This window comes from Vigna angularis, chromosome 4 (genome assembly GCF_016808095.1).
Source record: "Vigna angularis cultivar LongXiaoDou No.4 chromosome 4, ASM1680809v1, whole genome shotgun sequence".
Classification (NCBI taxonomy): domain Eukaryota; kingdom Viridiplantae; phylum Streptophyta; class Magnoliopsida; order Fabales; family Fabaceae; genus Vigna; species Vigna angularis.
In genome coordinates this window covers 10,006,227-10,024,312 of record NC_068973.1, presented here as the reverse complement: position 1 = coordinate 10,024,312, position 18,086 = coordinate 10,006,227, and the positions used below count along the sequence as shown (strand labels likewise).

Genomic DNA, 18,086 nt, shown 5'->3' with positions numbered 1-18,086 from the left:
TTCTCTTTTAGTGTAGATTTATTAAGAATGTTTTTCAAACTAAGAAACGTTTGCTTGATAAAATTGATTGTTATATCACATTACGTATAACTTGTTTATGCAAACGTAGTCGCTTGTACGAACAACCGTCCCTTGAAGGAGTAGACTTTGTAAAGAAAAATTATCCGTGAAGAAAATATTTTAAACATTAATATATAGGTTAACTATAGGATTCATGTAATTAAATTAAGCTCGCATTAGTAATCTTAGCATCGAAGTAATTATTTTGTGTAAAGTATTTAACTATGTGACTATGGTAAGGTTTAAAGAAGTACACAAGTTATTAAGTAACATGCACCGTCATTATGTACGCGAATAATAATAATAATATAATAATATATTAATAAAAACGTTAAAAGTTTGTACAACAGGCCACATATTATTTGGTATTAGTTTTAAAATAAATATAACTTTGAATTTTCTATAACTACCATAATATTTCTATAATAAAATTTCATTATTAAAAATAAATGCACCCCCTCCACCAAACACGCAACAAATAAAAGAGATGATTTAGGTGTTGAACTTTAACACCATTCATTGCTCTGGTTTGTGTGAGGAATGGAAGTGGCAATGGCAACAGTTAGAGATTTAATTTGTGATAATCAAATTGGAATGAGATGAATTGGACTGATTTCCTCTGTGACATGATGGACCCAAACTATTCATTCAGTGCGCTTTAATCTTCCAACCCTAATCACCACCCATCACACCCACTTTTGAATTTTCCAAGTCCCACATCCGAAAGCTCCCAGAGTTTTACAAATTAGATTTGTTTATGAATTCAATTCCAAGTTGGAGAAGGGTGAATGTGAACACGGTGGAAATTAGACCAATATATTCTGCATTTCCAGAGTGGCATCACACGATGAAGAATTTGGTACCATAGAGATGCTTGGCCCACTCTTGTTGGTGTTGTTATTATTGTTTTACCTTTCAAGATGAACTCAGTAATGGGTGGGCCATAAGACTGATGAAAGTAAAGAGGAATTGTCAGAGGTGAGAAGGAACCGTAGGAGAGGTTGAAGAAAAGAAGATCTAGAAATGTAAAGTCTACACCTCATTCATGGATTTTTTTTTCCCTTTTCCTTTCTTTCTCATCTTTTCCCATAAATAAAATCAAATTACCTATTTAACCATTCTTCCATATTAACAAAAATCAAGTGGATGTTTCTGAATCTTTCTCTTTCACATCCCCACCATGGCGTGAAGTGGTAAAACCTCTAAATTTAAAATTAAGAAAACCAAAATTAAGAATTAGGAGACAAATCAAGTATCCTTCAAGTCAACACCAACCAACCAGTGTGAAAAGCAAAACAGAATATTAATTAAATAATTAATCAATAATCATTTGTAAACGAATCAGTGAGTTACACGAACACGTACTTCACACGCGCTTCACAAAATCCAAAGCAATAGAAGAAGAAGATGCCCACAACACATCACAACTACTGCAAGCCAAGTCTCTGCCATGCATGGATTCCCCTTCCCTTGGCCATTTGGGAACAACCCAACGAACACAACACGAAAACAAAACACGAATGCAAACAAATGTAAAGAATATAAGGTCTTCCAAACACCATTTTTTACACTCACTGTTTTCTCATTATAGGTCCCTCCGTTGATCTAGGCTTTCTCATTTCATATTTTTCTTTTCATTTCTACAAAATTATGGTAAATAATTTTACTGAAAATGTTCATTGACCAATTTTATATGATGTTAAATAATTAAAGATAAATGAAACAGTTTTATCCAAAAAAAATTATTATTTCTGGTGATTAAAATAATTTTTTAAAGTAAAACTAAATTTTTACCTTTGTAATCAACACAATAAAATAGTTCATGAAATATAAATGCGTATCCAAATAATATTTACCTGTGATCTAGTAAGATTGCCTACCTATTGTTGGTTAACTTTATCCAATTTTTCTCCATTTTTTTAATGCATATTGAAGCCTCTGCTTATAGGTAGCAGTGGATCCACTTTGTAGTGTTTCTATTTATTTATTTTAAAAAAATTTAAAATTTATAGTCCTCCTTCCTCATTAAATCTCTTTTCCCCCAGTCTCCCGTAATTGCCGCGGCAGTCAGACTGAGGAACACAAAGCGACACTCGCTTTCTGCGTTTCTCTAATTGCATCGCTTTGCTCAGCTTCGCTTCGTGTCGCTTTACTTTCTTGCTTTGTTTCTTCGTTTCTTCGCACCAGTATAAAAGACGCGTAGCGTAGACTGCGTGTGGCAATTTGAATTGGGTTCAGGATCCGACCCGGATCCATGGGGTGTGTGAGCTCGAAGCAGGCGGTGTCCGTGACGCCGGCGATTGACCACTCGGGCGCGTTTCGGAGCAATGCTGCGGTTCTTGGCGAGTCGGAGCGCAAGGAGAAGAAGAGGAGCAAGAAGAGGACCGAGTCGGGGGGAGCGAGTCAGAGCGAGGTCGGTGAGTCGGGGAGAACGAGTTCCAATTGTGAATCGTTGAGCTTCAGGTTGGGGAACCTTCACAAGTACGTGCAGGGAGAACACGTGGCCGCCGGCTGGCCAGCGTGGCTCAGCGCCGTCGCCGGCGAAGCCATTCACGGCTGGGTCCCCCTCTGCGCCGATGCCTTCGAAAAACTTGAGAAGGTGAACCGTCACCAAATAAACAAAAGTTAAACTAACTTTATTGTTAATTTACTATTACTATTATTATTATTATTCTAATATAAGTATTATTATTAAGATGATGATGATGATGAAGAAATTGATTGGAGGTTGGTGATTTTGACAGATAGGGCAGGGAACGTATAGCAGTGTGTTTCGGGCGAGGGAGCTTGAGACGGGGAAGATAGTGGCATTGAAGAAGGTGCGGTTCGACAATTTCGAACCGGAGAGTGTGCGGTTCATGGCGCGTGAGATATTGATTCTGCGACGCCTTGATCATCCCAATATAATAAAGCTTGAGGGCTTGATTACTTCGAGGCTGTCCTGTAGCATTTACCTCGTCTTTGAGTACATGGAGCATGACATCACAGGGCTCTTGTCTTCCCCTGATATCAAATTCACTGAACCACAGGTAATAAACCAATCATATTTTCAAAGAAACAGAGAAGCAGGTTTCTTTTGTGAGTCTCGTTTCTATCTCATATCCACCTGTGAATACGGGCAAAAGAATATATGTATACATTTATATAAGCAGGGGTAATTATGATTATGACTTTATCAATTAGTTTTTCGGTTAAGTCAAAATCTAAAATTCTTAGATTGCAGCAGTTTATTTTGGCAACTGTTGTTAAATTTATAGGTCGTTGTCAGATCATTCGTAGTTGTGATGTTCACTTTTACAAATTTTACTGTTCAAGCCGTTTAATCTTTGAAATGAGGATGTACGATGGAGATTCTATATTGATTAGAGATATAAATAGAAGACAACTTTTACCCCATGAACTAGTTTTAACAGTTGAGTAATATTAATTTAGAATAGAATGAAACTTTAATTTTAACTAAAGTACCAAAAGTAACTAGGATACTTTATCCAAGTTTTTTTTAGTAATAGTAATACAAGTAATTAATGTATTGTTGTGGGGGTGTGATATGATTTATGATTCTATTGTTGAATGGGTGGAATGATTTTATTGTGTGAGCAGATTAAGTGCTACATGAAGCAGTTGTTGGCTGGTCTTGAGCACTGTCACTTGCGGGGAGTCATGCATAGGGATATTAAGGGGTCGAATCTTTTGGTAAATAATGAAGGGGTTTTGAAGGTAGCGGATTTTGGGTTGGCGAATTATGTCAGTTCTGGGCACAGGCAACCTCTGACTAGTCGTGTTGTTACCTTGTGGTACCGGCCGCCAGAGCTTTTGCTTGGTTCGACGGACTATGGTCCGGCCGTGGATCTCTGGAGTGTTGGTTGTGTGTTTGCGGAGCTACTTGTCGGGAAGCCTATACTTCAGGGGAGAACGGAGGTATTAGCCTTACCACAATGCATGAGTTGCCCTGTTATTGTGCATGTTAATGTAGTGAAGTTGTTACATTTTTGTGAGAAAAAAATGGCTAATCTATTGATATGAGTCAATGGTAAACAGAGCTGAAGTTGTTACATATTTTTGCCGTCAAATATTTAACAGAGCTGAAGTTTAGTTCCCATACCTATTGCAAGAGGTTGCACTGCAATTCGTCAATAGTTTCATTTAGAATTTGCTATCATTGCGTGCTCAGTAGTAGGGTTTCCATCATTCTATATTTCAAAAGGTAAAGTGGAGAATGTACTCAAACTAAAGAATATGTATGATACCTATTGGCATTAATCTTCAGAAAAGGAAGTAGTTCAATCTGACAATCCTCCTTAATGTTAGACCGGATGCTAATCAGTTTTGTGGTTAATAAATGAATCAGCTGGAAATGAAAATTCTGACACTGTTTGATTCGTTATTTTGGAATTCTTCTAAATTCATTTTTGTTACGTATGCAGGTTGAACAATTGCACAAAATTTTTAAGCTCTGTGGCTCACCACCTGATGAATACTGGAAAAAGACTAAACTTCCTCATGCAACGTTATTTAAGCCACAACAACCATATGATAGTTGCCTTCGACAATCCTTTAAAGATTTGCCAGCGGCCAGTGTACATCTGCTACAAACTCTTCTTTCTGTAGAACCATACAAACGTGGGAGTGCTACATCTGCTCTTTCATCGGAGGTAGGTTAATTTTGTATTTGTTGGAAATTCCTGAAATACATTGTGGTTAACTGGAAATACTCAGCATATTTGTTTAGGCAAGCTTTTTCCTATTTTATATCCTTTTACCTTAGACAATAGTTTGTTTGCATTTTTTAAGGTGTTTATTTAATCAAATAGACAAATTTATGCTTTTCTTGAGTTTGTTTCATTTGTTTATTTTAAAAATAAACAGTTGTCTGCTTATTTTAACAAGCACATTCTATCTTCATATTAAGTCTTTGATTATTTTAAAAACTTATTTAAAAAAATATCACTTATTTAAAAATCACTAATTTAAAAATCACCTATTTAAAGTGCAAACAGACCCAATTACAAAATACCATTTTTTTTTTCGTTTTGCTTCTTATTTTCAAATATTTGTAGGAAACCCTGAACACAAGGATTTTGTTTACATTCTTTCCTGTAAAAATCTTTGAAATCAAGAAACATGGTGAAAATAATCCGACATTCTTCTGAATTAGTTATGAAAACAAAAAATAAAAATAGATTTTGTTTTTTAAACCAAACAGACCTTGATTTATGTATAGCATTAGTTATGCATAGCATTAATCTTTCTTGCATTATCTGTTGATTTCTCTTGCCAACTTTTTTGGTGGATATCCATCATGTGAATCAATTCGTTTTTATGACATTAGTCTTAGATACAAAGCCATTCATCATTTATTTGCAAAATATATGATTATGTGAGTCATTGAAATATGATAAGCGCTCTTTCTAAAACTCTGTTCTGATAAAACGACCTTACCACTTTCAGTATTTCAAAACAAAACCTTATGCGTGTGACCCATCGACCTTGCCGATATACCCACCTAGCAAGGAAATCGATGCAAAACACAGGGAAGAGTCAAGGTGAGGCTGATATTCATTGCACATTTTATGCAGAGTTATTCGAAAGTAATGCTTTAGTTGTTACATATTCAACTGATGTCTCAGGATTACCTCTTATTTGGCTGGTGAAAATAAGAGAACGCCTGCATATGCATTTTACCTGGTTTTAACCAATCTGCGAGAGAACGTTTGTTTTAGTTTGAAAACTTCACCAGGGTCTAGTTTTGGCCTCAGGGAGAGATTAGGAATGGTGTTTATTAATACTCTACTAATCATTTGAATGCACATACTTGTGCAGTAAATTTACACTATGCTATCAAAGAACGAAGTAAACAACGTAGTGTTTTGTTGTAAGAATAACAGGAACTCATGGAGGACTAATGCCTGTTCCTACTTCCAAATGAGTGGGAATAATCCTTACTGTTTTATAGCCTCCTTCTCTTCAACTTCTAGATTTTTCCATGGACTATTTTATTGGGATATGTTTTTGAGGAGAACCTAGGCACCAGAGTAACGGAGCTAGACAAATATTTGTTGTGATGTCCACACTTAATGATTTATGAAAATACAAAAAAAATTAAAACGTAACAATGTTCAAGAAGTTCAATTTGTCAACATTAAGCATTCGCAAAAGAAATAAATAAAAAATTGAAGTCAATAAAATTCCGGGTAGCCAATAGATTTTTCTTTAGGTTGCCAACTATGTTTATCTTAATCGGGCTCAAATGTTTTGTATAAGCGTCATAATTTAGTCCTACCCTCAAAAATAGTCTCTCTGCATGGCCGGGGCAAAACTATTACTTCTAACATCCCCAGACCCCGCTAGCTAGGAGCCTAATGCTATGTTTCCTTTTTTATATATATCTTTAAAGGATTTGAAACAGAAAAATTCAGTGAATCAACAGTGTTTGGCAAATTAAATCGAACAAAACCTATTCTTCACAAATTCCATTTTCACTAGCATTATTTGTATATTGTTCTTGATTTTTTTCATGAAATTATAATGGACTTTTAGGAAAAAGATTAGTGGACGAGTTCGTGGAACTGAAACAAGAAAACCATCCAGAAAGCCACACGGAGTCAGTAAACTAGCCCCAGCAGAGGTCTGTCTTTACTTTCAATTCTGCATCTTAGCATTTCTTCTTATGAGGATGCACATTGATTTACATTAATGGGCTAATTATCGTAAACTAATTCTCACTTATTGCACTTGCAGGATTTCGCAAGTCAAACTCAGACTTCCCAGAAGGTCAATGGTAGATCTTTCCGCAACCATGAAGAAGAGAAGATTAAAATAGGTGGCAAAACACAGAAGTCATCTAGTGGTAAAGCTGAAGATGCTTCCCATACGAAGAATGCTTCTCAAGGAGATATTCCCCTTTCCGGGCCGTTACAGGTTTCAACATCAAGTGGATTTGCATGGGCAAAAAGCAGAAAAGATGACGCTTCATTTCGATCCCATTGTCGAAATATTTCAAGAGGACATATTTTCAATCCATCAGAACCTTCTACATTAAATTTAAGGAATAATTTGGACACCACAAACCAGGAAAATAAAGAGTTTTGTGGGGGAGGCGTCAATTCTAGGGGCCATCAGCTGCTTGAAATTTCTAAGCTTTCAATGCAGAACCAGTGGAGTAAGTTTGATCGCCCAGATTCATTTGATGCTTCGGATGAGTACCATTCACAAGAACTGTCTATGGCCATATATCACCGAGAAGATTCAGCATCCAAGAGAAATAACCTGGTAAGTTGGCCAGTTTTTTACGTGGTATTAAATGTCAGATTTCATCTGCTGTGAGATGAAATTGAAGTTAACTCGCTAGCATGTTAAATTTTCTGTGTAGAGATTGTAGTGGTTTACTATGAGAAAGTCGGAATTAGGAATTTATTATGACGTAGAGAATTAATTGGAACACTAAAGTATGTAAAGAAGAACGACAATTTTTTTTTTAAAATCAATTCAAAGTTTAATGGTTAATTAAAACAAATAAAAATTATATTAAAAAAAATATAATGTCACAATTTGTAATGATAAAAAACTAAAAAAAATATATAAATTTTTAGGTTCTTAACTTTTAAAAAATATATATATAACAGTTTAAATAATGTCTACATAAATTAAAATTATAAAAATTTAAAAATATACATCAATATTAATTAATAATAACGAGTTTATATAGAGAATACAAAAGAAAATGATCAATATTTTTTAATTTAACTTTTTTAAGAAAAAATAAATAAATTGTTGCTTATTAATTTTAATTGAACTGTTTTGACTGGTTTTATGGCTTTGATACTAGTTTTAAACATCATCAATTTTGCTCCACCACAATCAAAACTAGACAGGGGACCGATTGCTGGTCGAAACGGCCAGTTTGGTTTTATGAACCATGGTTGAGATAATGACACTGTTTAAACTTTTAAAATTTCTGACTTTTTTTTACTGAATTGATGTATTTTGTTGACATTTTTGTGTCATAAATTTGGGTAATAGCACTTGGGACCAATTTCAATCTTGGAAAGCAGTATATGTTGTAATGTAAAATTGTCGTTTGCATTTCCTATCATATGATCATAAATGAATCAATACATGATAAGAGCTCATACTCTTCAGTTTTGTTAAGAAATTTATTTACCTTACTGTGCTCTGCCCTACCTGTATCAAATTCTTGGACCAAATGTCAACTACGCAATACTCCTTGCATTGACATGAATATCATTCATAACTATCCTTGCAGAGTTTTCAAGATCAAGGAGAAAGGGTTGAATTTTCTGGGCCCCTACTATCTCAAATGCACACTGTTGATGAGCTCTTGGAAAGGCATGAGCGTCACATCCGGCGAACTGTCCGGAGATCATGGTTTCAGAGAGGTATGACGGGCATATTAAGACAAGCTCACTGCAAAGTCGAAAAGAAGCAATTCGTTGCATTAGTGTTATCTCTTTTCTCCCGGACTTTTGTGCTTAGGCTTGAAATCATTGAAAGAATATTAAACGTACACGACTCTGAAGTTAATCATATATTAGCCATTAAGGAATTTACTGCCCTATCTCTCAATAAGATTGTTGACATGGCATTTCTTGTTAACTTGTGCGCTCTGGATTGCAGGTAAGAAGGCGAAAAAATAAATCAAGAAATTGCATGGGTGTCTAGAGCGTAGACCTTGAGATCACATCAAAATGATACAAGTCCTACTACTGAGAAGCCTATTCTCATTCCCCAAGCACATTCCTTTGATCAATCAGACTTATACAGTGACACTGTCTAGCGGCTTCATCTCGTATATTGAAGCTAAGCTGGGAACTCAACAATTTGAAACGAACACCACTCATCTTTCAATCACAGAAATCTGGTGACCAATGCAAAGAAAAAGGTTTGAGTTCCCCGTTTCGGGCAATTATAGATAATAATTCGTTTTTGTATAATCTAAACTCCTCCCTCTACAAGCCTTTGCTAATTGTTATCTACATGCAAGTCTCGTCCAGCAATTGTATATATCTCATATGCCGTGACTGACTTCAGTATATAGTCTAGTCACCATTATTCGCTCATTTTTTAGGTTTTTAATGAATCACCGTTCCCAATTTATATATATCTAACAAGCAATTTTCTGGAAAGGAAGGTGCCTAATTTTGCATCATACTATCTTCTTCCAATTTCTACTGCTTCATTTTTGGGTCCAGAGTTCTTAATTCTCTCACTTTATTCTTGATCGACTTGCTGAAAGTCAAACGCGTCATGCATATTCATCGCACAATTCAACGATAAAAATCCAATAAAATGTCAGAGCACTTGTGTGTACATAAATAAGGTAAAATTGTAACTTTTGTCCTTAATTGTAGAACATTGTTAGATTAGTTCTGTTGATTGAAAAAGAATTAGAAGTACTTTGAAGGTATAAATTGATAACCATACTAATTCTAAATTAAAAGAATATATTTAACAAAAATACAATTAAATTTTAAGTTAATAAAATTATACAATAAAGATGTGGACACTTGTGTCAATGCATCTATGTTCTCACTAGTGGTAATAAAAGTGTCCAAATTGTTTGGGAAAGTACTCACTAGTCGTAATATCGAGTTTAATACAATGAGTTATGTATTTATTTATCATTTTCATCATAAATAAATATTAATAGTATTCAAGTATGATTAAAGTTAATACTGGTGATAAATACAAATTAAAGATACAAATACAAATCAAAATATAATGAATTTAATTTTCCAAAGTGAATGAAAAAGATAGAAGTAATTACAATATTTGAGTAAAAGATAATTATGGGTGAGAATGTGTAAACAGAATAAAGTTTATAGGAATTATAGTTATTTTTATCCTTTTCACTTCACACCTGGCTTCTATTTATCTATATAAAAATATATTTAAAAAAAGAGCACCCTTCCAGAAACCTTAATTTCGGAAATAATAATCATAAAGGAAACAATTTTTTTTAAAGAAAGATAAATTTTAGTGTTTTCAAATTGTCCAAAAATAAATAAACTATATCAATCATCAACTGATATTTGACTAGTTGGAACTAATTAAACCAGTAAATTATTGATTAAACTAATGAGCTAGTGATTAAACCTTGTGGGCTATATTATATATTTAAGACGATATATTTAACTCAGTTTTATATAAAATAAAATATTTGTTTTGGTACGGTGGTTGCATTACTTTTATTTAACTTTGAAAAGGAAGATGATTAAAATCAATGAGATCCAACTTTTTAAGAAATTTCTCCAAATTATGTGTACGGAGGTCGACAGCTTTGCTTGACTGTGACTTGTTTACTCATAAAAATTCAAGGTTGACCTAAATTTCTTTTACAAGTTTGAGTTGTCATAATATTTTTAATAACTATTTCGTAATAAAATCTATTAAATAAAACATGTCTCTAACTACTTCAGTTCTAAAACTATAGTTCTTTTAAAAAATTTAGTTTTGTTTGAAAAATAATTATTTTATAAATTCAATATAATATTTGCCATATTTTTGTAATCATTTTCAAAGTGTATCTACTAAAATATTAATTGGAGATATAATTAAATATGAATATTTTAGTTTATAAATGAAATAATTATTGGTTTTAGTAAATGTGGAATATCTGAAACAAATATAGTTTTTGGAAGGGAAGGGATAAGCTAGTTAGATTAAGTATTTGAATAATATTTTTACAGAGAGGTATTTAAATAAACTAAAAATTATGTAGTTATATGTTCATACAAAGTCAAAGAGATATTATGTAAAGAGTCTTTAATTTTACATAATTTTTTAATCTTCATCTTCTTTTCTTCTCTGAGTGTCCATTCTATGCAAGGTACATGGGGGTTGTCTTTGAAGAAGATTTCTCAACACTTAAGTCAGTTATGTGTCAACAAAGTAATTAATATGAAAAGTAAATTCAAACCTCTATATTTATAGCATAATTAAATTCTTGTATGTCTTTACCTGAGTGGGTCTGAGTGTGAGCCCAGTAACATAATAATCAATTTCCCAAAAGTGATGGTTAGCTAATTTTGGCTAAGTTATACAATGTGTGGTTCATCATTATCTTTGGCAAATAACGCATGGAAATTGCACAAAGCATGTAGCCTACAGCTAGCAATAATCGGTTATCGGTAGACAACATGAAGTCTTGACAGACTATACACACTTGGTAAGATGCACATGGTCCTTGATAAGTGTGAAAAAGAATTGTTTTAAAACTTATAAATGAGCTCAATTTTGTAATTATTCATGTTGCTCATCAATGAAAAGTTGTAATAGGGAGTAGATTGTTATGTAAAATATTGTACAGGAAATGGTGCATCATTTGGACTTTGTCAGCCAATTTTCGCAAAGTGAAAGCCAAAATTCGTACTGCCAAAAAAAAAAATTTGAATAGCGCACCAGTACCTGCGCGTTGAGCAAATAACATTAGTTAAAGTGCAGCAGTTAAAAAAATTCGCATAGCGCACCAATACATGTGCGCTGAGCGAATTAATGAAGTTAAGTGACTTTAAAAGACGTGACAGAAAGACAGAAACTATCTTCTGACACACGAACAAAGCGAGAAAAATACTGGAGAACTCAGGAGACGATCAGGAGACCTTTCAAGACATCAAGACTTCACTTTCTGCAAAGAATTGCTGTAAAGAGTACGTTTGAGATGTCTAGGATAGGCTAAATTTTCTGTTCATTGGAATTGGTTGTATGACGACACATTAATGTAAATTTTCTGTGCAATATATGTTTCTGTTCTTGTTCTTTTCTTGACTTGATTTTGATTATACGGAAGCATAATTCTCTTTAAAAGTTCTTTTGTACTGGGAAGTATTTTTAGAACCAGAAACGTAAGAAAAGAAACTACGCTAGGAATAACTTCTGTGCTTTTGGTCATTCTCAACATATGAATTTAATGCAAAATTATTTGCTGAATTAATTAAGGAATTAATAATTCAATAGATAATTTTAGAACTTGTTTTAAGGAATTAAACCAAGATACTCTTATGTGAATGCTTGAATAGAGAATGTATGTTGTCAAGGATTTTACTGTAATGTTAGTCAAAAACCAATTTCAGTGATCTTTTATCGTATTTTTCAATCTTAATTTTTTTACGTTGTTAATTTCATGTTAATTTCCAAATTGAAATAAAAAATGTTATCATCAGTAATTGATCTTGATAAATAATTTTAATTGAATAACGTGACTCAAATTCCCTTGGGAGAACGATACTCTTAACTTAATTCACTGTATTACTTGAACGATTTGGTATACTTGCCAAAAAGTTATCAAGTTTTTGGCGCCGTTGCCAGGGAATTTGATTGTTATTGTTATTTCATTCATTCATTGTTTATCAATTTCAATTCTGTTCCATTATCTATAAATCCATTGTTTTTAATTTTTGTATATCTGTATATGTACGTTGTGTTTTGTTATGTTGTTATTTCTTTGGGTTGATCACTTGAGATTGTTGTTCTGCATGAGAAGCAGAACAAAATTTGAGAATTTATTGTTTGATTCTGAGATTGAGAGAACAACCCGTAAGAATAACAATAGACGTAGGAGAGAAAATCGAAAAAAGGAAGCTAGAGAAGCTAGCTTGTCTGCTACTTCCAACACTTTTTCTTCATCTGATCAAGAGGACAAGGATATGGAGGGACATAATGATGATGAACAACCAAGAGTTAGGCATACGTTGGAAGATTATGCTTCTGTGTCTGTACCTTCATCTTTCAACAGTATAGCCCGACCTGTGGTGAATGCTACTCATATGGAAATGAAGCCAGCACTGATTCACCTTGTTCAGAGCAATTAGTCTACTGGACTGTCCCACGAAAATCCCTACGATCATCTGACAACTTTTATTGAGATTTGTAACACTGTAAAAAATTTACATGTGCCAGATGAAGCAATCAGACATAGTCTCTTTCCCTTCTCATTGGCTGGAAATGCCAAGCTTTGGCTAAATTCTTTTCCTGAGGGAAGTCTGACTGTTTGGGATGACGTTGTGGCAAAGTTTTTGCATAAATATTTCCCCCAATCCAAGATAAATAAAGGCAAACAGGAAATATCCTCCTTTCAACAAGAGCCTGAAGAGTCGTTGAGTCAAACATGGGATAGGTTCAAGGGGTTGCTAAGAAAAACTCCAATTCATGGGTTTGACATTCCCACTCAATTAAACCTTTTCTTAGGAGGTTTAAAATCTCACACAAAGCTTATGCTAGATGCCTCAACTGGAGGTAACATTAGGTGGAAGACACCTGATGAAGCACATGAAATAATTGAAAATATGACATCTAGTGATAATGATGTCCAAAGTGAGAAAGTGCAAACCCAAAAGAAAGGCATGTTTGAATTGCAATCCCAAGATGCCTTGTTAGCCCAAAATAAAATCATGACTCAAAAGCTTGAGTCTTTGATGAAAAAGTTGTCACAACTACCCAAGGAACTCCAAACTGTATCACAAGCACAACATCATCAAACTGTGCAAGGTTGTGAACTATGTGGTGGAGAGCACCAAAATGGACAGTGTGCTATTCAGACCAATGCAAAGGAAGAGGTTAATTACATGGGAAATCAAGGCCGTCAAGACAATTTTGGAAATTATAATCAAGGATGGAGACCTCATCCTAGCATGGGTCAGGATAGTTCTAGTAGACCACCACAACAACAGTTTCAACAACAACCTTCTTTAGCTGATAGGACTTCAAAGTTGGAGGAAACACTTCATCAATTCATGCAAGTATCCATCTCCAACCATAAAAGCACTGAAGCTTCTATTAGAAACTTGGAGACACAAGTGGATCAACTTGCTAAGAAGTTGATGAGAAATCTGAGAAGAAATTTGTGGCTAAGAGTGAAGTTCACCCTAGGAAGGAATGTAATGTCATAATAACCAGAAGTGGAAAAGAAGTGGGGTTTGATTACAAGGAGAAGCCAACAAACAAAGAGATTCAAGCACAAGAAGAGGATGATCAAAAGAAGGTAATTAAAGAAGAAGAAAGTAGAAACAAGAAGGAAGATGGAAGACAAAAAGAGAAAGTGTTGGTGAAACAACTTCCTTATCCTAAAAATAATTCACAAAAGGATAAGGAGAGACAAATGGATCGGTTCAAGAAGATATTTAATCAACTTGAGATTACTATGCCCTTGACTGAAGCACTACAACAAATTCCTGCTTATGCAAAATATGTGAAGAAATTCCCCAGTAAAAAGAAAAAGTATTTAGATGAGGAAACAATTGAAGTGCAAGGAAATTGCAGTGCAATTATGCAGAAATCTCTACCTCCAAAAGTCAAAGATCCAGGGAGTTTCACTATTCCCTACACCGTTGGAAATCATGATATAGGAAAGGCTCTTGTTGACTTAGGGGCTAGCATTAATTTAATGTCCCTAGATATGCTAAAAAAGATTGGTGGCCTTGAAGTCAAGTCAACAAGAATGATCTTGCAAATGACAGATAGGTCCATTAAGCATCCCTATGGTGCAGTGGAAGATGTTGTGATTAAAGTTGATAAACTAAAATTCCCTGTTGATTTTGTAGTAATGGAAATGGAGGAAGGTGTAGACATACCTCTCATTCTTTGAACACCTTTCATGAAGACAACTAAGGTTGTCATTCATGTTGATGATGGAACTGTGAAATTAAAAGACCAAGATAAAGAAGTGACATTTAATGTTTTTGAAGATGTGAAGCAAAGTCAAGAGGAAAATACTAGTTCTAAAGTAAAAGATGAAGTTTTAGCGGTTACTAGTCTTTCAAGGCAAGTTGCCAAGTTGGCCAAAAAGAACCTTAATTGTTTCAATCCAAAAGTGCAGGAAAGAGATGAAGATAAGGAGGAGCAAGGAATTCACCAACAATCTCATGTGAAAAATGATGAACTCAAACCTGACAAACCTGTGAGTCATAAGAACAGGTTATGGGTTATCAAGGACATAAAGGCAAATGGAGTACTCGAAATTGAGGCTCCATGTTCAAGAAGAATTAAGTTGGTGACAAGAAAGTTACTCAGAAAATGTTGGTGTCATGAAAGGAAGAACACCAACATCAAGAATCCAACTTAACCATGAAATGTCTGGGTCAAGCTAGTGATGTTAAAGAAGCGCTTGTTAGGAGGCACCCTAGCACATGTTTGTATATATGTGTGTTTGTTGTGTTTGTTTCTGTAATTGTCAAGTGTGAGTGTTGAAGGAAGTGCAGATGAAGCTTGATAATTGATTTTTGACGTTCTAGTCGCACAGCGCACAACTGAAGTGCGCTAAGCGACTAGATAATTTTAGGAAGCAGTGATTTGGTCGGACAGCGCATTTCATGCGCCATGCGAGAGAGAAAAAGAAATTGCTCACTGTAATAAAGTTCGTACAGCGCACCACATGCGCTTTGCAGCTTAAAAATTTAATTTTCTCTCTGTAAAGTGATCTGCATAGCGCATTGGCAAAGCAAAGCGAGCAAAATCACTGGAGAAGGTTGGGAGAAATTGAGCCATTAATTGTCTCTGTCAAAATATCGCTGTGCGAAATTTTGCGCAAAGCGGAAAAAGTGTGAGAGGGGCTTTTGTATTTTAATTCGCACATCGCACAACTGAAGTGCACTATGTGAATTTTCTTGTGCAATAAGAATTAAAATTATTCGCATAGCGCACAGTTGAGGTGCGCTTTGCGAATTAATTTCAAAAAAAAAAAAAAACTTCAGTCGCATAGCGCACAGATGAGTTGCGCACAGCGACTGACTTTCAAAAAAAAAAATAAATAAAATATTCAAAGTGTGCAGAAAACGAGGGAGTTACAAGCTGATTCGCACAACGCACAGGTCAGGTGCACTATGCGAATCAACTCAGAGGAGTAGTTAAAATCTTACTTTTTCCTGTTTGAATTTACCATTCCTCTTTCATTTTTAACCTAGCCGTACTCTCTCCTCAATTTCACACAACGCCCCCTTCTTCTTCTTCCATTGCTCCAAAATTCTCCCTTTGCTCTCTATTGCTATCATAGCCAAACGCATTTGTTTGTTGCTTCATTGTTTCATTACTTCAAAAAGCTTCCTTCCAGGTAAGTTGTTGTTGTTCTGTTTCATGGTTCTTAGTAGAGTCAATAGGAATTCAATGGTTTAGGAGATATTGTGTGTATTCTTCTATCCATCTGAATGGCATGTGTGGTCTGTAAATATCATAGGTGTAGTCATTTCACTGTTCTATAATTGATTCGCACAGCGAACGTCCTGTTGCTTATGGAATTTGGCATCTCATAATGTTGCAAAGCGAGTTGTTCGCAAGGTGCATTTCACTGTTAGGTCACAGTCGCTATGCGAAAGCTCCGCATAGCGAATCCATTGCACTGCATTTTCGCACAACGATCCTCGCGCATAACGAATTAACAATTCCCGCACCTTCTGATTTGAAAATTCGCACAGAGACCCTTGTCGCATAGCGAAATTTTCATGACACGCACAGCGACTAGTTTCATGACTCATTGGTACTGCACTGCTCTGATATAAGTAATTTCGCATAGCGAATAACTCATAACAGCAACCACTGTATTTCTCATTTTCGCATAACGAATTGATGTTTCCAGCAGCTGCAGAATTTGCATTTTCGCATAGCGCACTGTTTGATGATTTGGCAAGTGCACCAAATCGTTCAAGTAATAAACCGTGGTAAGACCATGTATCGTTTTCCCAAGAGACTCGTAATACTAGAAAATTGTGCGATTAACAACTCATCTAGACTCAAGAACAACTCAACATTTAAGAATATGTGCAAAAAGATAAATTCACAAGTAATTACAAGGTTGGACTTTGGTATTGAAGGTGCTTGGAAATGGAAAAGACTAGAAATAGTATGAAATGACAATGTTGAGGTTAGTTTTCACCAATGCACTCTTGTGTATAACCAATTTCATCTCCTCTCTATCAATTTACTAAAGTCAATCCCCTAAAACACTCTAGCCCTAATCCCTTAGGTGAAAAAGCCTAGGTTTTCCTTATCAAACTCCAATCCCTTGGACAATCTAACAAGCAAACCCGCATTAAGAACTAGGATCTAAGACAACATGTGAATCATCTTCCATCCCTAGAATCAATGACCACAAGGACTCTTGTTTCAATTCAAGATTTCATCTTACGTCCCCATAATCCATGAAACCCCAAAATCAAGTCATGAACGTCCCCATTACATGCAAGCTTTAAGATCGGAAACAAGAATATTAGCAATTGATAGAAAAGGCATATATATAATCAAATCATTCAACAAATACACAAGAATTCAGAGGCTACATCTATCTCCAACATGATGGGTTTGGCTCTCCATTTCCATGGAGAGCCTTTAAGCTTACAAAATGGCCATAGAAGAAGATGAAGAACCCAAGAGGAAGAAGGGAGTGTTCCCACGAGCCCTAGCAGCCCTCCAAGCTCTCCTCTGAGTGAGATGCACCTACAAAGAACCAAAGACCCCTAACCCCTTCGCGTTTTAGGGTTAAATAATCTCAATCTGCCACATCAGCAAAAGTCGCGCCCGGCGCCCTCTATGTCGCGCCCGAGCGCGAGCTTCTCGCAAAAACTGGCGCCCGACGCCCCTTTTGTCGCGCCTGGGCGCGACCAGTGCGCACAACTGGCGCCTGGTCAGTTTTCTGTGCAGGTGGCGCCCAGCCCCCCTGAACCAGGGGGGGCCCGGCCTGACTTTTCAGCACTGCATCATTTTCTCTTTTTCTGTCGATGTGCTTGCTTCTTGTGGTTGGTTCAGCTTTAAACATTATTGGAGACCCTTCCAAGCACATTATTAGCTACAAAATAGGGGATTATAGATGAAATTACATCAAAGTAGCCCAAGACACAATTATTCATAAAACTAAGATAAATTAGAGGATTAAGCGAGTTATAAGCTAGAAAGGAGGTCATTTTGCTGTTAAAATTATGCTTAAATAATGGTAAGAATTACCGTTATCACAACCCCAAACTTACAACTTTGTTTGTCCTCAAGCAAAAGTACTTCACCTAGCAACCAATTCAATCGCGAAGGTC

The 18,086-nt window shown here is 35.3% G+C and overlaps 1 protein-coding gene and 1 non-coding gene across 2 annotated transcripts; one reads left to right on the top strand and one right to left on the bottom strand.

The window, feature by feature from the left end:
- The first annotated feature begins 2,026 nt into the window (after positions 1 to 2,026).
- On the top strand, positions 2,027 to 9,174 carry LOC108332003 (protein IMPAIRED IN BABA-INDUCED STERILITY 1). Its single transcript, XM_017567081.2, has 9 exons — positions 2,027 to 2,659; positions 2,805 to 3,089; positions 3,661 to 3,978; positions 4,485 to 4,712; positions 5,509 to 5,603; positions 6,598 to 6,685; positions 6,799 to 7,329; positions 8,324 to 8,456; positions 8,695 to 9,174. The coding sequence occupies exons 1-9, from the start codon at positions 2,315 to 2,317 to the stop codon at positions 8,712 to 8,714; spliced, it is 2,043 nt and encodes a 680-aa protein (XP_017422570.1). The 5' UTR covers positions 2,027 to 2,314; the 3' UTR covers positions 8,715 to 9,174.
- Positions 9,175 to 13,124: 3,950 nt separating this feature from the next.
- On the bottom strand, positions 13,125 to 13,231 carry LOC128196411 (small nucleolar RNA R71). Its single transcript, XR_008248695.1, has one exon. It is a non-coding gene; the product is annotated as a small nucleolar RNA R71 (small nucleolar RNA).
- Between the last annotated feature and the right edge of the window lie 4,855 nt (positions 13,232 to 18,086).